At 47.2% G+C, this 23,697-nt stretch overlaps 1 protein-coding gene across 11 annotated transcripts in view; it reads left to right on the forward strand.

The window, feature by feature from the left end:
• Positions 1-23,697, forward strand: part of ZNF385A (zinc finger protein 385A) — a 211,223-nt gene that overhangs the window by 172,862 nt on the left and 14,664 nt on the right. For all 11 annotated transcript variants that reach the window (XM_080994809.1, XM_080994805.1, XM_080994808.1 and 8 more), the window contains one exon: positions 23,106-23,450. In XM_080994809.1, the coding sequence (XP_080850935.1) occupies positions 23,106-23,450 (345 nt within the window). The remainder of the gene's footprint in view (positions 1-23,105; positions 23,451-23,697) is intronic.

Raw genomic sequence — 23,697 nt, forward strand, 5'->3', positions numbered from 1 at the left:
CGCCCTCCTCCCTGCTATGCTGCTGCCAAGTACAATAGCTAATCTGAGACCTTTTGTGTGCTTTAAGGAAGGAGGAAGAACAAAGAGCAGGGGTCTAGCAGATGCCTTGGGGACGCTGGTAAACTGGGAGGGAGCGCGGGTATAAAACAGAAACCACCTTGCCTGTAGCAGGAAGGCTAAAGACAAGAGGAGGGGTTGTCATCCCAGCAAGAGGCAAGAGGATCTAACCCAGGGCTGAAATGAGAGCTTTCTCTGCCATATCACTATACTTTATCCCAGGGATGGGGAACCAATAGACTCCCCATATGTCGTTGGACTCCCACCAGCCCCAGGCAGCTTTGCCCAGTGGGCAAGGATGACAGGAGCTGGGAGTCCAGCAACATCAAGAGTGTCAAAGGTTCCCCCCTTTTGATCCTTTGATAAAACACCAAATGCCCTGCAGTACCTTAAAAAGTAGGGACGCGGGTGGCCCTGTGGGTTCAACCACAGAGCCTAGGACTTGCCGATCAGAAGGTTGGCGGTTCGAATCCCCGCGACGGGGTGAGCTCCCGTTGCTCGGTCCCTGCTCCTGCCAGTTCGAAAGCACGTCAAAGTGCAAGTAGATAAATAGGTACCGCTCCGGCGGGGAGGTAAACGGCGTTTCCGTGCACTGCTCTGGTTCGCCAGAAGCGGCTTAGTCATGCTGGCCACATGACCCGGAAGCTGTACGCTGGCTCCCTTCGCCTATAGAGCGAGATGAGCGCCGCAACCCCAGAGTTGTCCGCGACTGGACCTAATGGTCAGGGGTCCCCTTTACCTTTTACCTTAAAAGCCAGGAGCTTAACAGGCAAGAAGAAACTGTGAAGATGTTCTTTTGGGTGTGTGTTGTGGGTGCTGTATAAATAAAATTCATAGACTCAGCGCCTCTCTGCTAGGTATCTGTAAACACATGCATGCCTGCATCTGGGAGTGTGCAGAGTCTATATTTTGCAAGGTGATTTTAAAAGGCGACGAAGGAACACTTTCTGCAAAGAGGCACAATGCATGACTCAACCAAGCGAAATTAACATTAATTTGGAAATTGACAAGCCCATAAATGTAGATAGGCCCCAGACATAACCAACCCTCTCAGGCTGATGTTCAATCTGAGTTACATGTGAGGGTAATTACTGTTTGCAACCACTTAACCAGCCATGTCACCATTCAAACCCAAAGAAATGATGTCTGTATAATGAAACGGTGTCAGATAAGGACATGGTCTGAGGGCACAAGAGGCAAATGCCTTGCTAATGCTAAGCAAGCACAGGCTTCCCCATTGGTGCCTGGATGGGAGACCATCTGGAAGCTCCCCGCAGGCAACTTTTGAGTTCTGCGATAGAAGAAAGGTGGAAAATAAATGTACACATTAAATAAAATAAAGCATCCTATCTGTCAGTGGACTCCAGTTCAGCAGGCTGGCACTCTGTTGATCTTGAGCAGAGAAGGAAGCAGTATGTGAATATTGCCAAGCTGGCTTCTTTTAAAGAAAATGTATTTCAAACTTTAGCTCACATCCACACCATACATTTAAAGCTTGATTAACAGTCATTGAGAATCCCGGGAACTGTAGTTTGTTTAGGGTGCTGGGAATTAGTTGCACCAACAGAGTAAAGAACAGCTTCTATCCCTTGGGCTGTTAGGCTGCTGAATGAAAATATAACAACAGGGCAACCGACTTTCAGGTTTGGTTTGTGTGTGTCAGTAAACGAGGGGAATTAAGACTAGGAGAGCTGAGTGGGGGGTGCTCGTGTAATCTCACTGTATACAGGTTGTACAAGTGACAATAAAGTATTTCAATTCTAGCTCACCCTTAACAAACCAAAGTTCCCAGGATTCTTGGGGGCGAGCCAGGCCTGCTAAAGTGGTTTAAGAGTGCTTTAAACATGTGGTATGAATGTGACCTCATATTCTGCCTTTTAGCATAGAAACAGGTGAAGGATTAGCCCAGAATAAGTTCCGTATGGCAGGAGCTAGGCCTAGAATATGTTGAGCCATGCCTTTGAGCATACATAGAAAAAGCATCTCTGGTTGCCGTGCAATTGATGGCAGCCTTGGGGCTAGCCCCCAAATTTTGCCGTCTGAAGTGAAGGACAAGTGCAATTGGCAATTGGATCTTCCTTCACCACTGGTGACGTAATAGCACCCTTCACGGCCCCTGATGGAAACAGGCTAGTTTAGGGGGCTCAGGGCAAGTTGCTGTCCCTTCCCCAGCCCTGGGTATTCTGTTGCCTGAAGCAGCCGCCTCTGTTTACCTAATGATAGGGCTGGCGCTGCCAGAATATTTTGGACAAAATGGCATAGGTTGCCAGATTAGAGGATTAAAGCCCCTTTTAGAAATCTAGTCACTATATGGTTTGATTTGCATGCATTACCTCACGTTGCTCCACATTCTTCCCTCCCCTCATCCGCCTTCCCCAATGGCTCAGACCAAAAAATGATGAAAACACACAAAACAAAAACTAGGGGAAAACAAGAGTATTAGCACCACATGAAACAACCAACTGGAATCAGCTGGGGGCCAGAAATGCATGTGTAAACAAGATTGTTGTTGTTGTTTTGCCGAACTCCTGAACACCACCCGCGGGTGAGCTCAGCAAGCTCCCTTGGGAAGCAGATTCCTCAAAGAATTTATTGTCTCTGGATGCTTCAAAAATAAATAAATCTCAGTACTTTTAAATTCTTTAAAAATATATTTTAAAAGCAAACATTGGGGGGGGGGACTTTTTTAAAAGATTGATTTTTGACATTGTGTGCAATTCTAGTTCACCTGTGCTGCAGGTGGCTTTTGCCTATATACAGCACACAGCCAGAAGTGCAGGGATCACCCCTAGATTATATGGGGAGGCCTCCTAGCTGAGTTTTGCATGTAGAAGGTCCCAGGCTGTATCCTTAGCATCCTCAGCTAAAACGGATCAGGCCATAGGTGATGGGAAAGACCTCTCTCTGCCCAACACCCTGGGAAGCTGCTGCCAGTCAGAATAAGAGAAAATATGCTCTGCTTCCTAATCTCAGTTGTTTGTGGTGACGGTGCGGCTCCACAACTGGCGTAGGAAATCCATTTTGCCCATGGGTTTCTTCCAACTCTGCAATTCTATAAGTCTATGAAGCTAGGTGGACAAATAGCTTGCTCTGATATAAAGCAGGTTCCTTTGTTTCTGATGCTAAGATTAAAATAAGTACCTTTTCATCCCAGGTCCCGATACCAATTCTTGGGGACTTCTGTTCTCTCCATTCAGACAACTGTCCATTTAGTCCTACTCTTAACCAATTCCTGATCCACAAGAGGACTTCAGAGCCCATCAAATCCACTTTTTAAAACTGACTTAAACACACACACAAACACCTATTTAATGTGAGCTTTTGCTGTTGTTTTCCCATCTTGTAAGGTGTGTCTGAACTCTGTAGGGCTCCATCAGCCTATTGCTGGACATATTCTCAAGGTCTAGCAAATGCTTGGCACAGATGCTGTTGTCTTGAGACATAGAAATTATAGGAATAATTACTCAAAGCTGCTGGTATCTTGCCACCAATGACCTCAGAACTATATTTTTGGGCTTCCCTCCCCTCTCCTGAGCAAGACCCTGTTGCTTTTGCTCAGGATTTGGGCTGAAAGAAAGGGGTAGGGATGATGAGAAGTGCATCTAGGTGACTCACCAGAGAAGGGTGTAACTTACGACAACACAGAGCACTCAGTGCTGCCTGCATGCTCACCATGTGTGTCTTCTGGCTGGTGGTGTTGTCATAACAATCCCAGGCAGGATTCCAAAGCCATGTTCTCACCGGGGGCTCTTGTTCAAGACCTTTTCCTCAGGCTCCATCCCAGGGAAGCCCAGGTGCTGCGTTCAAGTTGTGCAGGTCTTATTCTCCCAATTGGCTCAGCTGGTGTGTGCTTTAGACTGAGCCTGGCTATAAACAAAATTAAAAGCTGCAGAATTTTCTATAAAGCAAGCACATCCCCGCTAGTCCCTATGCCCTGCGGCAAAGCCTAAATGCAGGAAGAGTTGGGGCAGAGCAAGGAAATCCTCTTTCATGCAGTGCATGGTTGAATTTTGGAACCACCCCCCTCCCCACAAGAGGCAGTGACCTAACTTAAGGTAAAGGTAAAGGACCCTTGACAATTAAATCCAGTCACAAACGATTCTGGGGTTGCAGTACTCATCTCACTTTACTGGCCAAGGGAGCCGACATTTGCCCACAGACATTTTTTCCGGGTCATGTGGCCAGCATAACTAAGCTACTTCTGGCGAAACGAAAGCAGTGCACGGAAACGCCATTTACCTTCCCGCTGGAGTGGTACCTATTTATCTACTTGCACTTGATGTGCTTTCAAACTGCTAGGTTGTTAGGAGCAGGGACCGAGCAACGGGCGCTCACCCCGTCGCAGGGATTCAATTGGCAAGCCCAAGGCTCAGTGGTTTAGACTAGATGACTTTAAAAGAGGATTAGGCAAATCAATGGGGGGATGCGTCTATCAATTGCTGCTAGCCACAATGGCTATGTTCAGAGGGAATCACAAATTGGGAGAGTGCTGTTAGTCCTGCTCATGTTTTTCCCATAGCCCTCTGGTGGGCAACTGTGAGAAAAGGATGCTGGACTAGACGGGCTACTGGCCTGATCCTGCAGCGCTCTTCTTCTGTTCTTTCAAATCATTTCAATACTTGCATTTTTGATGGTTTACCCCAGCTTCGATTTCCCTCTTTTGTTTCTGGATTGCAAGCCCCTTTAGGGAGGAGACTCCCTCCTCTGTGAACCACGATATACGTGGATGGTGCTGCTGTATAGATAACATTCACAGACTTGGTGCCTCTCTGCTAGGTATTGGCAAACCCTTCTTTGGGAGATTACAGAGGGTCCCAGAGGCAACACATTTATTGATTCTGTGTGTCAACCCGTTTACCCTGAAAGACTTGACTCCTTCACTCTGTAGGAAAGAAGCTTTGGGGTTTATGGTTGCTGTGAGACACAGACCCTCATATAGACTCATCGATTTGGAAGGAACCTCAAAGGTCGTCCAGCTCAACCTCCTGACAATCCGGAATATCTACTGTCACAGCATCCCTCCTAGGTGGTCATCTAGCTTCAATTAAAAACCTTTAAGGAGAGAGAGAGAGGCCATCACTTTCTGAGGCAGCCTTCTCTATTGTCCGGCAGTATGAACATAAGCAGAGCCTTGCCAGGATCAGGCCAGTCTAGTCCAGTCTCCTGTTCTTGCGGTGGCCAAACAGATGCCTATGGGAAGCCTGCAAAGCAGGACCTGAGCACTACAGCCCTCTCTCCACTTGTGATTAATCATAGAAGTATTTGCAGTACTAGGGACGCGGGTGGCGCTGTGGGTTAAACCACAGAGCCTAGGACTTTCCGATCAGAAGGTCAGCGGTTCAAATCCCCGTGATGGGGTGAGCTCCCATTGCTTGTTCCTTGCTCCTGCCAACCTAGCAGTTCGAAAGCACATCAAAGTGCAAGTAGATAAATAGGTACTGCTCCGGCGGGAAGGTAAACGGCATTTCCGTGCGCTGCTCTGGTTCACCAGAAGCGGCTTAGTCATGTTGGCCACATGAACTGGAAGCTCCCTCGGCCAATAAAGCGAGATGAGCGCCGCAACCCCAGAGTCAGCCACGACTGGACCTAATGGTCAGGGGTCCCTTTACCTTTACCTTTATTTGCAGTACTGAGAAGGAAGAAGAGCCAAACAGAAACCAAAATGGTCACATAGGAACCAGTATGGCCAGGCAGATAGGGGGTCCAATTCGGCTTAAGTTGTGTGTAAGGCTGTGGTCCTGTTAATTCTTACTGGGAGTAAGAATTGAACAAAATGGGGTTGAGTACTGAGGATTGATTGAAGACCCATTGATTGAATCCAGAGGAACAAAGATAGCTCCGCTAACTTAAATCAGACTGCCTTCAGAGGGATTTAATCACAGCAATGTGTAGCAGGATTGGGTCGACAGGTTTGCAACCTTCTTAAGTGCCTTTAACAGCAACCTGCCATACAGAAATTACGCAGCTGAAGCTTTCCCTGTCACTTCGTTTCTATGCTTGGAAATCTCTCCACACTTAATTTTCAGAGTCTCAGGTTGCTGTTAGGGGCATAGGCCAATGAAATGGTTGTAACCCCCAGTGAGACTTCAGCCAGGTAAAGTTCAGCAAACCAGTTTCATGGCATAGGTGAAAGCAAATTTGTCAGCTACCTACCCACCCCTCTTTTGGCAACGTTTCTGTTCCCGGTTGCTAAATTTTGGCCTGTTGTTCAGATGTTTAAACTCAAGCTCAGAACTGGCAGAAAGTTGAAAAGTAACACTGACTTTTGACGATGAAAGTTAGAGGCACTGAACAAAACTGGCAACCTTTGGTGCTCCATGTTATCTTGGTTTCTGTCTGTCACAGAGGAGGAGCAGTGAACAGCTTCGCCAGCACGATTATGCAGATGTAAAAAGATTAGATATGTGGAGGAGCTTTGTGTACTAAAATGGGTACGGAAATAGTTGATTGTAAGCATTCACTGTACTCAGGGCTGTAGTCTCTTCAGCGAAATGGTCCCAAGTTCTCTGCCCAAAACACCAAATTGTATCAGCTGAGTTGTTGTTGTTTAGTCGTTTAGTCGTGTCCGACTCTTCGTGACCCCATGTACCAGAGCACGCCCGGCACTCCTGTCTTCCACTGCCTCCCGCAGTTTGGTCAAACTCATGCTGGTAGCTTCGAGAACACTGTCCAACCATCTCGTCCTCTGTCGTCCCCTTCTCCTTGTGCCCCCCATCTTTCCCAACATCAGGGTCTTTTCAAGGGAGTCTTCTCTTCTCATGAGGTGGCCAAAGTATTGGAGCCTCAGCTTCAGGATCTGTCCTTCCAGTGAGCACTCAGGGCTGATTTCCTTAAGCATGGAGAGGTTTGATCTTCTTGCCGTCCATGGGACTCTCAAGAGTCTCCTCCAGCACCAGAATTCAAAAGCATCAATTCTTCGGCAATCAGCCTTCTTTATGGTCCAGCTCTCACTTCCATACATCACTACTGGGGAAACCATAGCTTTAACTATACGGACCTTTGTTGGCAAATCAGCTGAGTAAGTTGTACCAATGTGTGCAAAGTGGGGTTCTGCTTAATTCATATCTGCACGCTCAAGTCCAAGGAGGAACAACGACTTGGGCAGAATACTGATGACTGAACTCCCTTTGTATTTGCAAGCTTATCTTCACAGCCACAAAGATTACAAACTCGTTTAAAAAGAAAGAAGGGAAGTTGGGATCCCTGGGGGGGTGGGGGGGAGGTTTGCGGGTTGAAATGGGCACCAGACATCACACACATTTGGTGCAGAGCAACTGCAGAGGCAGCGCATCCGTTCCTTGCTCCTTGCATCCTGGCAAAGCTGCTTCTGTCCCAGCCCTGAACCAGCTTGCGCATTAAGTGAGATTACTCTCTGGAGGGGGAAGAGGGATGCAGTTGGGACAGGAAGTCCGCCTTCCCAGTTCTGCTCATTTCTTCCACATTTCTTCCTTTCCGGGAGAAAGCGGACAACCAAAGCCTGGTAGGCTAGGATTCACTGATCTTATGTATGAATAGGAACCACATGCTGGGCTGGCAAGCTCGCAAGTTCTGTCTCGTGGGGTGTGGGGGTGCGCCTGTGCAGTATCACACGCACACGCCTTTTTAAGATCCTGAAAGGCAGACAGGGTAAGATGCAAATGAAAACAATGGAAAGCTGGGAATTTGCAAATGAAAACAATGGAAAGCTGGGAATTTCAGGAATCTCGCAGCTGCACCAAGCCAAACCCTTTGTTTTATGGCAGGATCACAGCCTTGAAGTAAATAAAGTGAAGGTTCTTGGGGAAAGAGGCATGGCATAGGGAGTCTAGGCTTAATACAAGTGAGAGATCAGACTGCTAGCCTTTTTTTTTTTTTTAAGGGTCTGTTCCTGCAGCTTGGACAACAGTTTGAACCATGTAGATGTAGGTGGTGAAGTTTCTTCCGTCATTTTTCTTCCAGGCCACGGAAGACTTCAGTTGTGTCACGTCGCTGTTAAAATATACAGGGCCGGGGCTAGTTTTGAAAGAAAGGCCCTTTGCTCATGTACCCCCAGAACATCCTGCCTCTACACATCTGAAATAAAAAGCCAGGAATTGCAGACAGGCTTAAGCCAAGGGGAGGGGAGGGGGGTACTCTTCTATATGAGAGTGGATTTTGGCCAATAACACAGTGCCACAGGGTGGTAGAGGGGCACACGCCAGAATTTCCTCCTCCTCTTCACAGCTGTCACATGTCTTCTCCAGCATCAGATTGTGCTAGCTTGACCTCTGACCATTTGGACATTTAGAAAGAGATCACCACTCTCTCTGCTCCCTAGATCAGTGACATCCATCCTTCTTGACCCTGGAGTTCCCAGGTTGAAACCAGAGCTGTGCTTTAATGGGAGAAGTTGATCCTTTAAACCAGGGGCAGAGCGCCTGCTGCCTTCCAGCTCCTACCAGACCCAGCCAGCATGGCCAATGGTCAGGCATGAAGGGAGTTGGAGCCTGTCAACATCTATAGAGAGACATAGGTTCCTTGTCTCTCTGTAGGAACCTGAGTCTGTCACTAGGCAGTGGCACTTAAGGCCGACCCTCCCCTTCTCTGCAGAAAAGGAGCCACTGTAATGCCTTAGCCCCATTCTTGCTGCCCATGCTACATGCTGAGCTAGGGAGCCTTTTTGTTTCTCTTTTTTTTTATTGCAGCTGTTAATGAAATAATTTCTTTTGGGGGACGGCATAATTCGGAGCACATGCCTGGCTCCCGAGCCAGGGCCGCTGTTTATTCTGTTGAGACGTTGATCTGGGTCGGGCTGCTTTGGTTTCGACTGAGCTGGGCCAAGCAGGCTTCTGCCTGAGCCCAGAAACCATCCACAGCTCAGTCTGATTGCAATTCTTCAAAATTGAATCTAATAATAGCTGTCTGCTTCAAGCTAAATGAGAGCAACAACTGTGATCCCATGGTGATGGAGCATATAGACAAGGCCAGCCTGAGACATTCTGCAGAGCAGCTAATGGCACCCACAAGTCGAGGTGCGTGGCAGGCGTGGTTTTCTGGTACGGCAGAGCTGCCACACAGGTTTCCCAGCAGGTGGATTGTCATTGCTTGCAGGGAGAGAGAGAGGGAGAGATGGTACGGAGACAGGCGTGGTGCAGACACATTGGCAGAGGCAGCCTGGCACTCCCGAGGGTGCATGCAGAATTCATCATGCGAAAGGCTGGGCTGGATGAATCCCTAGCCGGAATTAAGATTGCCAGAAGAAATATCAACAACCTCAGATATGCAGATGACACAACCTTGATGGCAGAAAGTGAGGAGGAATTAAAGAACCTTTTAATGAGGGTAAAAGAGGAGAGCGCACAATATGGTTTGAAGCTCAACATAAAAAAAATGAAGATCATGGCCACTGGTCCCATCACCTCCTGGCAAATAGAAGGGGAAGAAATGGAGGCAGTGAGAGATTTTACTTTCTTGGGCTCCATGATCACTGCAGATGGTGACAGCAGTCACGAAATTAAAAGACGCCTGCTTCTTGGGAGAAAAGCAATGACAAACCTAGACAGCATCTTAAAAAGCAGAGACATCACCTTGCCAACAAAGGTCCGTATAGTTAAAGCTATGGTTTTCCCAGTAGTGATTTATGGAAGTGAGAGCTGGACCATAAAGAAGGCTGATTGACAAAGAATTGATGCTTTTGAATTGTGGTGCTGGAGGAGACTCCCATGGACTGCAAGAAGATCAAACCTATCCATTCTGAAGGAAATCAGCCCTGAGTGCTCACTGGAAGGACAGATCCTGAAGCTGAGGCTCCAATACTTTGGCCACCTCATGAGAAGAGAAGACTCCCTGGAAAAGACCCTGATGTTGGGAAAGATGGAGGGCACAAGGAGAAGGAGACGACAGAGGACGAGATGGTTGGACAGTGTTCTTGAAGCTACCAGCATGAGTTTGACCAAACTGCGGGAGGCAGTGGAAGACAGGAGTGCCTGGCGTGCTCTGGTCCATGGGGTCACGAAGACTCGGACACGACTAAACAACAACAAAAACCTCCTTTCCCTGCCTGGAAGTGCCCCTCCTGCCAGGAGGTTAACGTAGTGGCTCCTCCCCACCCAGCAAGTACAGGACAAGCAGAAGTGTGGATGAGCCCTCTGTCTCCAGCTTCCGCAGGGCAGAGGAGCATACTGGGTAGATGAAACCAAGGAAGGAGAGTCAGGAGGGAATTGGTGCCGTGTTCATATTGATATTTGTAGCTGGGAGCTACCTGTTTCGCCGCCGACTCAGAATTCTGCAGAAATGTCCTTATTTATAGATCTGACCCTTTGTCCCTTCTGGCTCAAGGCTGTGGTGGGTTGCTATATGGCAGAGGGAGCAACACTTTCCTTTTCAAACGTCCCGGAAAAGTGCCAGCTTGCCTTAAAAGGTTCTTGTCTTGAGGGAGTTGAGTCACATGCTCAATGTCTCTTCCCTAAATCTTCTAAACCCCGTGACCACAGCAAACAAAGTTCAAATCCCAGCTGAAGCCAGGGGAGCTGAAAGCACTAGAAGCCTCGGCTCATTCTGTTCTTTCTGCTGCCGAAACCCAGCTGGCGGAAGGGAAGACTGGGTGAAGCGAAGGCACCCAGCACAAAGCCTTGAGAGCATTTAGGGCAGTGTTTCCCAAACTTGGGTCTCTAGCTGTTTTTGGATTGCAGTTTCCATAATCCCTGACCACTGGTCCTGCTAGCCAGGGATGGTGGGAGTTGTAGTCTAAAAACAACTGGAGATCCAGGTTTCGCTTGGTCACCATAGGTGACCAGGAATTCTGTGCAGGTGAGCAGGAACACGGGTGGGAGAGGCCACATGGTTTCTGTGCTAGCCATGGAAGAAGGAAAACCCTTTTTTAAAAATTCCCAGTATAGGGACTATATGGAACTGGCGGAAATGACTGGCAGAATCCGAGACCAGGGAGAAGAGTTGATGGAAGAAGACTGGGAAAAGTTTAAAGACTATTTACAGAAATATTGTAAAATTAATGAATGCTAGAATGATGTTGGATAGAAATTAGCTGAAATGTCACAAGGGAATATGAAAAAATGGATTATTAATAGGTAAAAATTTAAAATTACAATACTTTATGATTAATGACTAGGATATACAAAGAGGGGAGGGATTTGCTGAACTAACAAATTGAACTGGAATACAAAAAAGGGAGGCGTGAGGAGGTCCGGGAAATAAGCAAATGAAGGATAAGTAAAGGAAAGAATGAATTGTTTTTAATCATTTTTATTTTGCATTTTTCTTTTTTCTTTTTTTATCTTGTAATACTCTGAAAATCCTAATAAATATCTTATTAAAAAAATAAAAATAAAGGTAAAGGTAAAGGGACCCCTGACCATTAGGTCCAGTCGTGGCCGACTCTGGGGTTGCAGCGCTCATCTCGCTTTATTGGCCGAGGTTAGAGACCTATATATTAAACACTGAGCTGCATCTATTTATCACATTGACTTGGTAAGAATGAAATTCATTATCATTTCCACAGAGTATAATAAAGTTTAATATGAAGGGGAAAAAAAATTCCCAGTATAGAAATGCAGAGTGTTAGCAGAGGTGGAGGGCTGGGTGACCCTAGAACTTCACCAATTCACTTGGTAGAAGGCTTCTTTTTGTGGAGAGAGGGGGAACAACACTTGCCTGTTAAGGGATGAATAACCTGTGTTTCAGCATGAGCCATAGAGAATGGAGCTTCCTTCTATGGCATAGAACTAGCATAGAAATACAACCTACTAGAAGGCTAGTAATTTTGGAGGTTGGGGGGCTTGAGGGCTAGTAACTTTTGTGTACTTACAGTGGTACCTCTGGTTACGTACTTAATTCGTTCTGGAGGTCCGTTCTTAACCTGAAACTGTTCTTAACCTGAAGCACCACTTTAGCCAATGAGGCCTCCCACTGCTGCTGCGCCACCGGAGCACGATTTCTGTTCTCATCCTGAAGCAAAGTTCTTAACCCGAGGTACTATTTCTGGGTTAGCGGAGTCTGTAACCTGAAGCGTTTGTAACCTGAAGCGTATGTAACCCGAGGTACCACTATATTTGTAAGACTGTAGTCAGCTGGCAGCATTGAGGTAGGGAAGCATAGGGACAACATCATGGCAAGTGGAAAAGAAAACATTTTGCTGCTAGGTCTGTTCCCAGATCCAGGTCATTCTGTGTGGGGAAGGAAGGTGTCAGGAATGCTTTAGGTCACATTGGAAAATCCACACACATTGGACATCTGCTGTGGGCTGTTTACTTTATCTGTGTGCAAGGGTGTCAAAGCTAACAGTCTTGCCTATATTGGGCTGTCAGGACAATTTTATTCTGATGTCTGTAACAGCCCTAGCCATCATATATATATACAAGTACTGAAGAAATGAACCTATGCTGCCAGTTCTCGTAATAGACCAGTATAAAGTAAGCAGCGCATAAGCGGCACACAAAACACCAGAAAACCATTCTACGTTCTAAATCTTATATTAATAATCCAAAAATTGAGAGAGCTATGTACAAGATCTGCTACAGAAGCCACAAACAGAAAACTCATTCAAATTGTGTCCAAAAGGAAGATTCAGTCTTTAAAGTTCCTTTAGCCAGGCTCCTGTAGATTTCAACAAAGGTAAGTTGGATCAAACAGAGTGTCAGTGATGTTATGCACAAGAGTTAGACAGGGTGCTGGCGTTTGTCACCTGTTTCGCCCATGTAGAGACTCGGGCTTCTTCAGTAAATTCTCTCTCACAGTTTTGATATATTTATAAACATTCAAGTCCATATGTTACATTTCTTCTTAGATTAAGCTATAATATTTAATTTCTTTCTTCAGGAAATTCTCCCATTTGAATGGGTTTTCTGTTTGTGGCTTCCGTAGTAGATCTTGTACATAGCTCTCTCAATTTTTGGATATAAGATTTAGAACGCAGAATGGTTTTCTGGTGTTTTGTGTGCCGCTTATGTGCTGCTTACTTTATACTGATCATATATATACAGGCTATTGCTTTAACACAGGGATGGGGAACCAAGAGGTTGTTGAACTCAAGCTCCCAGGGAAGGGCAGGGAAAAGTGCACCATGAAGACCCAGCACAGCAAAACGGCAAATGGAGCTAAGGGCAAGTGGGAAATGTTGCACATTGGGACAAAACTAAAAAAATAAAAATCCTAACTGCATATTCAGGGACTGTCTGGGAAGAGATCATGAGCTTATGCCAAGTGGTTCAGTGAGACCAGTGTGCAGTCACTGTGAAGAAATCCCATGCGAGGGATTATTAGGAAAGGGATTGAAAATAAAACAGCTGCTCTCCTAATGCCTTTATGTAAACCGATGGTGTGGCTGCACTGGAATACTGTGCAAATGTCTGCTTGCTGCTTCTCAGAAGGAAGGGCATAGTGCTGAAAGGGGAGGAGATCCAAATGATCGGGGGATTAGAGAGCTTTCCTTGCGATTTTTAGTGGGGTAGGGAGAGATGATGGGGTGGAACCACACCTGAGATATGTTTTAAAAATATGTATGATGTTTAGAGGGGAGGCGAGTGGCGCTGTGGGTTAAACCACAGAGCCTAGGACTTGCCAATCAGAAGGTCGGTGGTTCGAATACTCACGACAGGGTGAGCTCCCGTTGCTCGGTCCCTGCTCCTGCCAACCTAGCACTTTGAAAGCATGTCAAAGTGCAAGTAGATAAATAGGTAGTGCTCCGGAGGGAAGGTAAACGGCGTTTCCGTGCGCTGCTCTGGTTCGCCAGAGCATGCTGGCCACACGTCCCGGAAGCTGTACGCCAGCTCCCTCGGCCAATAAAGCAAGATGAGCGCCGCAACCCCAGAGTCGGCCACGACTGGACCTAATGGTCAGAGTTCCCTTTACCTTTACGGTGTTTAGAAAGTGGATGGAGAGAAGTTTTACTCTCTCCCACAATGGTAGAACACAGGGCCCTTTAGTGGAATTGACTGGTGGGAAATTGGAGGTGGAAGGGACCACAGCAGCCATTTGGTCCACACACACCCAGCCAATGCAAGAAATCCACTGGAACAGCACCCCTGCTAGGAGGCCATCCAACCTCTGCTTAAAAAGAAAAGGGGGCCTTGCTCTTCCTAAGAATTAGTCTAAATGATCTACGTAATTTGAACGCATTGGTCCTGGCTCTACCGTCTGAAGCAATTGTAGTGGGGTTGTTCCATCATCTGTGTGACAGCCCTTTGGAAAAGACAAAATAAAACCCTTCTTCCCACAATAAATAGTGAATTTTGATGGAGTTTGGTGCCACAGGGTGCAGGCTCTTAGAAGAGTGTTGGAAAGTTTTCCTCATGCCATTCATAAACGTGCCAGGCCCATGAATAGCTATTGCCTATGACAGCTTCCAGATCCTGGTTATTCTTTGCCTGTTGCCTTTGACTGTTTAGGGGGCTTCTTGTAAACATCTGGCTGCCTACTGTGGCCAACAGGACGCAAGACTTGATGGGCCTCTTGTCTGCTCAACGAGGAGCATGTTCATTAAGAGAGCATTAAGAGAAACGTTTTGATGGTAGGAACACTTTGAGAATGGAAGTGGTTTCTTGACCAGGTTGGGTGTGTGTGTGCTATGCCTCACTGGAGGTCTCATTCTGTACTTTCAGTATCGGGATCTGAAGAGGTGTTACCCAAGTACATTGTCATAAGGACAAACCACACTGCCCATTTTAGAGACAGAAGCTCTGTGTTTCAGAAGGCTTAGCTAATGGCCTCACGAGTCAAGGGTGAAAGTTTTGGGTTTTGTTTTTAGTTTTTTTAAAAAAAACCAAATCAGAAGAGTTTCACAACACAATCCAATGTGTTCAGAAGTAAGTCTCATTCTGTTCAGTGGTGCTTACTCCCAGGTAAATGTGTTTAGGATTGCAGCCTTCCAATGTTGTTCTATGCATGTTTACTGACATGTAAGTTACACTTTTGTTCAATGGGATGTACTCCTCAGTTATGTGTGTGTTGCATTGCATCTTCAGTTACACTTTTGAAGATAGACATTGGCTTAACAACGAGCCTGACTGATACCACTTATAAGGATATATATATATTTGTTATGTTTCTATGCCTCCAGGGAACAATTGCCTTTGTAGCAATCTTTGTAGAGCACCAGATGTTGTTGGGACTACAAGTCCCATCATCCCTGACCGTTAGCAATGCTGACTGTCTGGGGCTGATGGGACTTGTAGTCTGACAACAACCCAGAGGGCCACAGTTTCCCCATCCCTGTTCTAGGGACACCATCACACTTGGGTGTGTTAACAGCTTCACAGATCCGAATGGATGTAGAATCTGTGCAGTGTGCATATGTACATATCTGATATATGTGATTTATTCTTCATTTTAATCAGTCACAACAAATGACTGTTTAAACATCATTTTTATATTGCACTTCATCAAACATTGGGGTAATTCAAATGAGGCATAGTAGTTAAAATAAGACAGGCATTTCTTGCACCCAATTTACCCCCACTGTCACAAATTGCACGTCGACTGCAAGAAACTTCTAGAAGTACCAGCAGCTTTCCCTGTAAAATGTTCTGCCGTATACTTACCACCCAGTAATAAATACATCACTTTGGAATATGGTAGGATGATGAAGTGTCTTTTTAAAAATTAGCTCAAGCAGTTCTCCCCTGATTGAATTTTAAAAGGACCATACAAATAAGTAGAGAAGTAAACCGTCCACTTCTTGCACACTGCAGATAAAGAGCTTTATCCCTGGAAAGGTGGTTTTTTTCAAGTGTGTGTGTATTCCACATACATTGGCACAAGGAGGTGAGAGAAAGCTTGCTGAAAACAACTGGTAGCTCATTGTGCTTAAAAAAGCAAAAAAAAGGTCAAATTTTGTGTTAGGAATTGTGAGCTGAGCAGAGGCAGGTGCTTGCTTTAACTCCGCCTGTTTGAGAGTATTTATTTATTTGTGAGCATGTTTACTTCAGGGGTGCGTAAGAAGTGTCTGCTGCTAGCAAGCATAGCTGTCAACCGTCCCTTATTTAGCGGGAAACTCCCTTATCCCAGCGCCGTGTCCCGCTGCTGTCCCTTATTGATGATGTCCCTCAAATTTCCTGGGTTTCATGCTTGCCCTGCTCGGGAGGGAAGCAGTGGCTCGGGGTCCTCCGCCACGCAATAAAGAGTGCGCTGGCGCCGTTGTCCTGGCGCGAGGAGTTCCATCGCCCCTTCCCCGCCCGAGAGAGAGGGGGGAGGGAGACTCTTGCCCATGCCGCCCGCGAGTCCGGAGGCAGCAGCAGTGGTGGCAGCTGAGGAGGCAGCCTGAGGGAGGAGGAAGAGGAGGGGATGGGGAGGGATGCAGAAGGGCAGCGCTTCAGTGGCCGCCGCCACGCCGCAACTGCCTCATGCCGGATTGACAGCATCTGTCAATCCTACCAATGTATGCAACTCTTTACAATAGCAAAATCCCTTATTTGGGCTGCTGATCCCTTATTTTCGAGGCTGCTGGTCCCTTATTTTCAAATCTGTAAGTTGACAGCTATGCAAGCAAGGCCCATGCAGTCTGCATCTGCTGCACCTACCACTGCCTCCTCTTCCTCGGAGAAGGGCCATAGCTCAGCAGCAGAGCATCTGTTTTGCATGCTTAAGGTTCCAGGATTGGCGTCAGTTTCTGCCAATCAGTGGCCTCCATCCCTGGTGCCCGTCCTTAGTGAGAAATGCCACTCTGCTGAAGAGGGGGGACCACTGTGGCCCAGGTGAGCATAGTAGATCCTTGAGGGAGGGGGACTTTGCTTGGAGGACACACATTATCTGAACTCTTTTGGGCAAGCAAAGGGGTGTTAATACTGGCACTGTGGTCTAAACCACAGAGCCTAGGGCTTGCCGATCGGAAGGTTGGCGGTTCGAATCCCCGCGACGGGGTGAGCTCCTGTTGCTCGGTCCCTGCTCCTGCCAACCTAGCAGTTCGAAAGCACTTCAAAGTGCAAGTAGATAAATAGGTACCACTCCAGTGGGAAGGTAAACAGCATTTCTGTGCTGCTCTGGTTCTCCAGAAGAGGGTTACATGACCCGGAAGCTGTACGCCGGCTCCCTCGGCCAATAAAGCGAGATGAGCGCCGCAACCCCAGAGTCGTCTGCAACTGGACCTAACGGTCAGGGGTCCCTTTACCTTTTTTAATCTCCCTTTAAAGTAGGTGTGGGGAACCTTGCACCCTCCAGATACTGCTGAACTACAACTCCCATCATCCCTGCTTATTGGCCGTGCTTACAGGGCCTGATGGGAATTGTATTTTAGCAAGATCGAGTAGGGGGGGGCAGGTGTTCCCCACAACTACCGTACTTTAAAGTCATCTAAGGCAGTGACCATCGCCTCATCTTGTGGTCTGTAATGCATTGTGAAGAAGTCCTTTCTTTTGTCTTTCCTGAATCTACTGCCAATTTGTTTCATTGACCCCCAAGTCTCTGTTGCTGGGAGGAGAAAGAAAGAATCCCTTCTGGGTTTCTCTGGTGGCAAAGGACCTCCTTTGTCATGCTCTGGTTTTGAGCTTCCCAGAGCACATGGCAGTGGCTGCTGTTGGACCAGATAGGCCTTGGGCATGATCCGAGGAGGCGAGTCATATGCTCTCAGGCGTGAAAACAAGGAGCCAATCCTCATAGCCATGTTTCTTTTTAATTACCGAGAAGTAACAAGAAAAATAGGTCCTATTAATAGACGCAAGGTCACACTTAATCTCCCTAGCCTGAATCCTCTCTTTGTGCTAGAACTTTGCGGACTCAGTGCTTAAGGACTGCAAGTGACTCATCAAAAACTCATGCAATGGGATAGTTTTTCTCTCCACCTTACTTGCCCTAGACTTTTTGCATGCTTTGTGATATGTTCCACAGGATATAGCTTTGTAAGCCTGCCGTTGCTCCTTGCTTTCAGTTGATTTTTTTTTTAAACCAGTAGGTAATTATCTATTTGAGATCAGCTGAAAATTCACTCATGTATCTACGAATCAGGGCTGTATTAGCAAGGAAACCAGTGTTTGCTCCAAATAAACGTATTTTATAAAATAGCCAGCTCCTGGATGTGACAATCACCGTTTTCTCTCAATATTTTTTGTTTTGTTTTCAGAGAGCTGGAACTTCCTATTGATCTCCTAAATCACATTGTTTAACCCCCCCCCCCCCAGATTGGTTTGCTCTATGTTCACCCTGCAGGGACTGACTGAAGCAAAACCTTCTGTTTTCTGGAACAGGCAGGAATTGAACCACGGGGAGTGCTGTGAAACTGTGTGGGGAGAATGGTTGCTGAGAACAGGGATTTAAAAAGGCAAACATCCTCAAAGATGGAGAAGAGGGTTGGGAAACAATTCAGATCTCCCAACAGTCTTATCCCTCCCCCTCCAACTTTAAACTGCAAACCACAACTGTCAGATTTATTTGCCGGCAGTTATTTAGCTGCTTCATTGACAGCCCCTCCTTTCCTCCCCATCCATCATCTGTTGCCCTTCTATGTGTGCCTCCTCTGCGAGAGGTCTGGAGGGCAGCAAATGAGAACAGGCCTTTTCTGCGGTGACTCCCCAGTTGAGGAATGCTCTCCCCAGGGATGCTTGCCTGGCACCTTCATTGCATATCTTTAGGTGCCCGGCAAAAACATTCCCAGGCCTTGGGAGGATTTATAGGGGAGTTTATTGTTTTTGCTTGTTGCTATGGTACATATTAGGGACGCAGGTGGCGCTGTGTGTTAAACCACAGAGCCTAGGGCTTGCCGATCAGAAGGTCGGCTGTTCGAATCCCCATGACGGGGTGAGCTCCTGTTGCTCCTCGGTCCCTGCTCCTGCCAACCTAGCAGTTTGAAAGCATGAAGTGCAAGTAGATAAATAGGTACCGCTCCGGCGGGAAGATAAACGGCGTTTCCGTGCACTGCTCTGGTTCGCCAGAAGCTGCTTAGTCATGCTGGCCACATGACCCGGAAGCTGTACGCCAGCTCCCTCGGCCAATAAAGCGAGATGAGTGCCGCAACCCCAGAGTCGGTCACGACTGGACCTAATGGTCAGGGGTCCCTTTACCTTTACGGCACATATTGTTGTGTTTTTATATTGTAAACTGCCCTGTGATCCTTGGATGAAATTTAATAAACAATAATAATAATCCACCAGGACTGACGAACTTGGTTCAGAGGCGAGAGGCATATACGCTCGAATACATATTTCCTTAGAAAACACTTGCCCTAGGAGTGGGTCACCTGGCGAAACAGAACTGCAGCAACAGCCTCCCTGCAGAAGCATCACTGTCACTTACCGGGGAGGAGTAAGGTGGTGGCAGGGTCAGGGCAGTGATGGAGCCGATCCGCCATTCCCACCGGTGCCGGCCCCAACCTCACAGCAGCCTTGGCCCTCTTCCTCCCTTTAAGCTGCAGCAACACTTCTGCCAGGAGGCTCTTGCTGCAGCCTCCCCACCCCCACCCCCCAGACAGGCAGCTCCAGCTCCTGCACTGGCCCATTTTTACTCACAGAGCTGCTTGCAATGAATAATGCATCGTATTGCAAACAGTTTGTTTTCTGCTGCCAGGTATACACCTTGAAACTCCTTATTTTCTCCTGCCCGCTGTACCCTTCTCTGAGTTTCTCAGCTTTTGGTTGCTTTCTCTGCTGCAGCTCTAGTTTTTCCAGAGGTTCGGAGCCCAGCTTTGCCTCTTTCATCAGTGATGCTGACTTAGAAAGAGAAGAGGGGCTCAACAGACACTTCTGCTGGGTCAGTCAGAGGACAGAGCCATACCTCAAGCACAAAGTCATACTCCCCACTAAATTACCGTATTTTTTGGACCATAACACTCACTTTTTTCCTCCTAGAAAGTAAGGGGAAATGTCTGTGCGTGTTATGGAGGAAATGCCTACGGGTGGCATGCCTACGGATTTTCCTCCTCTAAAAACTACGTGCGTGTTATGGTCGGGTGCGTGTTATAGAGCGAAAAATACGGTAATCTGGACAACCTGCCAGGCACAGTGGGTCCTCTCTCCGTGGTCAGTCGCTAAAGTGGGTTCGATTAAAATGGCTTGGGAAAGTCCCTGTTGGTGAAGGTGGCGAGGTGGATAATCTATGTTAAAAGGGGACTAATCTGAGTTAAGTGATCTTGGATGTGCATTGTGGCAGGGATCAGAGAGATTTAGCAACTGTCCACATCTCCCTAGGGAGGCACACTTCACACATGAGAATTGGTGCTTTATTAGACCATTCAAAGCCACCTCCTGACTGTTCATAATTGATTCTGCTCCCAGCGTGATCAGACGAGTCCGTTGCCGTGCCCTGTGGGGACTGCCTGCTATAAAGTCATCTCCCTAGCTCCTGGGTGAACAAGATCTGCATCTGTGTTCGGACATATTCTGCTAGTCACTCTGGAAGTTTGAGAATCTGGGGTATTTGGCGCAGGATCTGTTTTCCTGAGAACCCCAAAGGACCATTATAACAATCCTCATTGCAGGAGAAATAACTCTGTGTGTGTAATATATAAAATATATGGGCTCTGCTGTATTACATTAATAGGAAATAAGAGGGGAAAGAGAATAACCATGTTAAAGATTGCTCTTCTGGCAGAGAATAGTAGATTTCATTTATTTCTGTTCTTTCTTCGTTAGCTTCTTTGATCTTTGAATCTACATTTGTATGATAAAACATATTTTAATTTTCAATCTTGGCAGCAGAATAAATTATGCCAAGCAAATGCATGTGCAATATATATTTGTGTGTTCTGAGGATAAAACTGAGGACTCCTGGGCATGGTATTTGCATTTTAAATAATAATAAACTAAAATATTTAGCAGGCGGTAGTACAGCCTTGCTCCTCTTGCTCTCGTAAAGAGGTCTCCATAATCCAGCCCCAGAGGCAAGGTTTAATAAGCCAGGGCTCAGCTTTGGAAGCTGTTTTGAATGCCAGAGCTCAGATCTAAGGCATGCCAAATATTAATACATTGGTACTGGCACCCCCTGCTTAGGAGCAAAAGTTTCCTAGCTTTGTCTAAGATGGAATGAAATAGAGAAATATACAAGTGGGACTTCAAACAAAATGGTGAACTGTGGTTGGCTAGCTGGAACTCTGCCCTCTTCCACAATACACCATTCCTTTTCTCTCTCTCTCTCTCTCTCTCTCTCTCTCTCTCCCCCCCCCACCCAGTTTTCCATTCCCACCCCCTCCAACCGTCAGCCTGCGTTCCACGACCACTGGGCATGCTCAGTCCTCAATGTGGTAGCCCTTTGATCTGACCCAATTTCCGTACAGAGTGGCAGAGCTAGTCCTGATGCAGGGAAGGTGATGTGTGCCATGCCTGCAACACAGACCTGTTAATGGGATGTGTGTCTATAAGGCAAGGGTGGGGAACCTGCAGCCTATCTTTGTGCAGGGGGCAAGGAGAGAGAAAATAAGGAAAAGGGGGCTGGCATGGAGAGAGAGAAAGAAAGAGAGAGAGAGAGAGAGAGAGAGAGAGAGAGAGAGAGAGAGAGAGAGATAGCTCAGTCAGTAGAGCTTGAGACTCTTAATCTCAGATTGTCCATATTGGTCAAAAAGATTCCTGCATTTCAGGGGATTGGACTGAATGACCCTCGTTATCCCTTCCAACTCTGATTGTACGTGGCAGGGAGAGGAAATGAGGGAAAGGCGGTTGGCACCAAGAGAGAGAAAAGGATACCCTATGTTTTGGCATAGGCTCCATCCACCAGGAGCTCCAGCCTCTATATGCTGCCAGCATGCAGCCCCCAACACTTAACCCTCAAACAAATGTGGCCTTCGGCAGCACAAAGGTCCCCCATCCCTGCTGTAATAGGGAGAGGCTCGGGGAAGGCATTCGCTGAGATAGCTGCTAACTGATTCTACTTCTATTGTAGCTGATGAGCATTCTATACAGCGATTAAACAGACTGTTGTAATCAAGTGGTAAAGGTAAAGGTAAAGGGACCCCTGACCATTAGGTCCAGTCGCGGACGACTCTGGGGTTGCGGTGCTCATCTCGCTTTACTGGCCGAGGAAGCCGGCGTACAGCTTCCAGGTCATGTGGCCAGCATGACTAAGCCGCTTCTGGCGAACCAGAGCAGCGCACGGAAATGCCGTTTACCTTCCTGCCGGAGCGGTACCTATTTATCTACTTGCACTTTGACGTACTTCCGAACTGCTAGGTTGGCAGGAGAATCAAGTGGTATATAAAATAAATACATAATGGCACCTTGCTTTGGCTCTCTGTAGTGAGAGGCAGGAATCGGAATTGTAGAGTTGGAAGGGGCCCTGAGGATTAGTTAGCCCAAGGTAAACGGCGTTTCCGTGCGCTGCTCTGGTTCGCCAGAAGCAGCTTAGTCATGCTGGCCACATGACCTGGAAGCTGTACACCGGCTCCCTCAGCCAGTAAAGCGAGATGAGCGCCGCAACCCCAGGAGTCGGCCACGACTGGACCTAATGGTCAGGGGTCCCTTTACCTTTACCCTGCAATGCACGACTGTTCCATATGGGGATCAAACCTGCAACCTTGGCATTATCAATTCCACACTCTTAACCAACTGAGCTATCCAGTGAGCCATGTGTTCTGTGTTTACTATTACAGTGGTACCTCTGGTTACGTACTTAGTTCGTTCCGGAGGTCCATTCTTAACCTGAAACTGTTCTTAACCTGAAGCTAATGGGGCCTTCCTCTGCCGCGCTGCCGTTGTGCGATTTCTGTTCTCATCCTGAAGCAAAGTTCTTAACCCGAGGTACTATTTCTGGGTTAGCGGAGTCTGTAACCTGAAGCGTATGTAACCTGAAGCTTATGTAACCTGAGGTACCCCTGTATACAGAGACTTCTGCATTAAAATGCTTGCACTTAAAAAATAATAAAAAAATAATGTAACCACTTAAAAAATTATGTAACCTGAAGCATATGTAACCCGAGGTACCACTGTAGTGATGTGCTTGGCGTTGCTCTCTGCTTAAGCCCTGCAATTGAAAAGATTTTGGGGCAGAGCCCTGGTGAGCTTGAGCTGAAATTAATCATTACTTTGAGCCCCCCCCCCCCGCAACTTGGCATTTCGTAAATTAAGCACTGGCCATAGGTGTGTGTGTGTGTATCTCTGTATCTATATCTGCCCTGTTCCTGCTCCATCCCTACTTAACTGCCTTCTCTTTTTCTCACGCAGCCGAGCAACTGAACGGCATCGGAGGTTCGGTGACGGTGCCCCCTGTCCCTGCTCCCACCTCTCCAGATAAGCAGCCCTGTCTGGTGTCTCCGGCGGCAGCAGCGCCCCCGCCGCCCCACTCAGCCCCCTGCCCAGAACCTAGCCAGAGTTCCAAGAGCGGGCAAACCTGGGGGACGAAGGTGGGAGAGATCTCTACGGCAACTGCAGTTCCAGCCACTTCAGGGGCAGCACCCAGTAGCAACGGCAACACCAAGCCTGACGAAGAGAAGGCCAAGAAGCTGTTGTACTGCGCACTTTGCAAAGTGGCTGTCAATTCACTGTCTCAACTCGAGGCCCACAACAAAGGTAAAAACTTTTTTTGGGGGGAGCATGTTTTCATGAGATAGGATTTCTCATTACCACTTCATGGTCCTGTTCAGGGCTCACTTCTCCTTTGCAAAGTGCCCTTGTGGGGAGGTGGTTTGCAGCACAGATTTTGGGAAGTGGGTAGTATTTATCCCAGTCAATTTCCACTTGAAATTAAAGGTAGAGGTAAAGGGACCCCTGACCACTAGGTCCAGTCGTGGCCGACTCTGGGGTTGCGGCGCTCATC

Source organism: Podarcis pityusensis, assembly GCF_964106645.2.
Source record: "Podarcis pityusensis genome assembly, chromosome: 2".
In the NCBI taxonomy this organism is placed as follows: Eukaryota; Metazoa; Chordata; class Lepidosauria; order Squamata; family Lacertidae; genus Podarcis; species Podarcis pityusensis.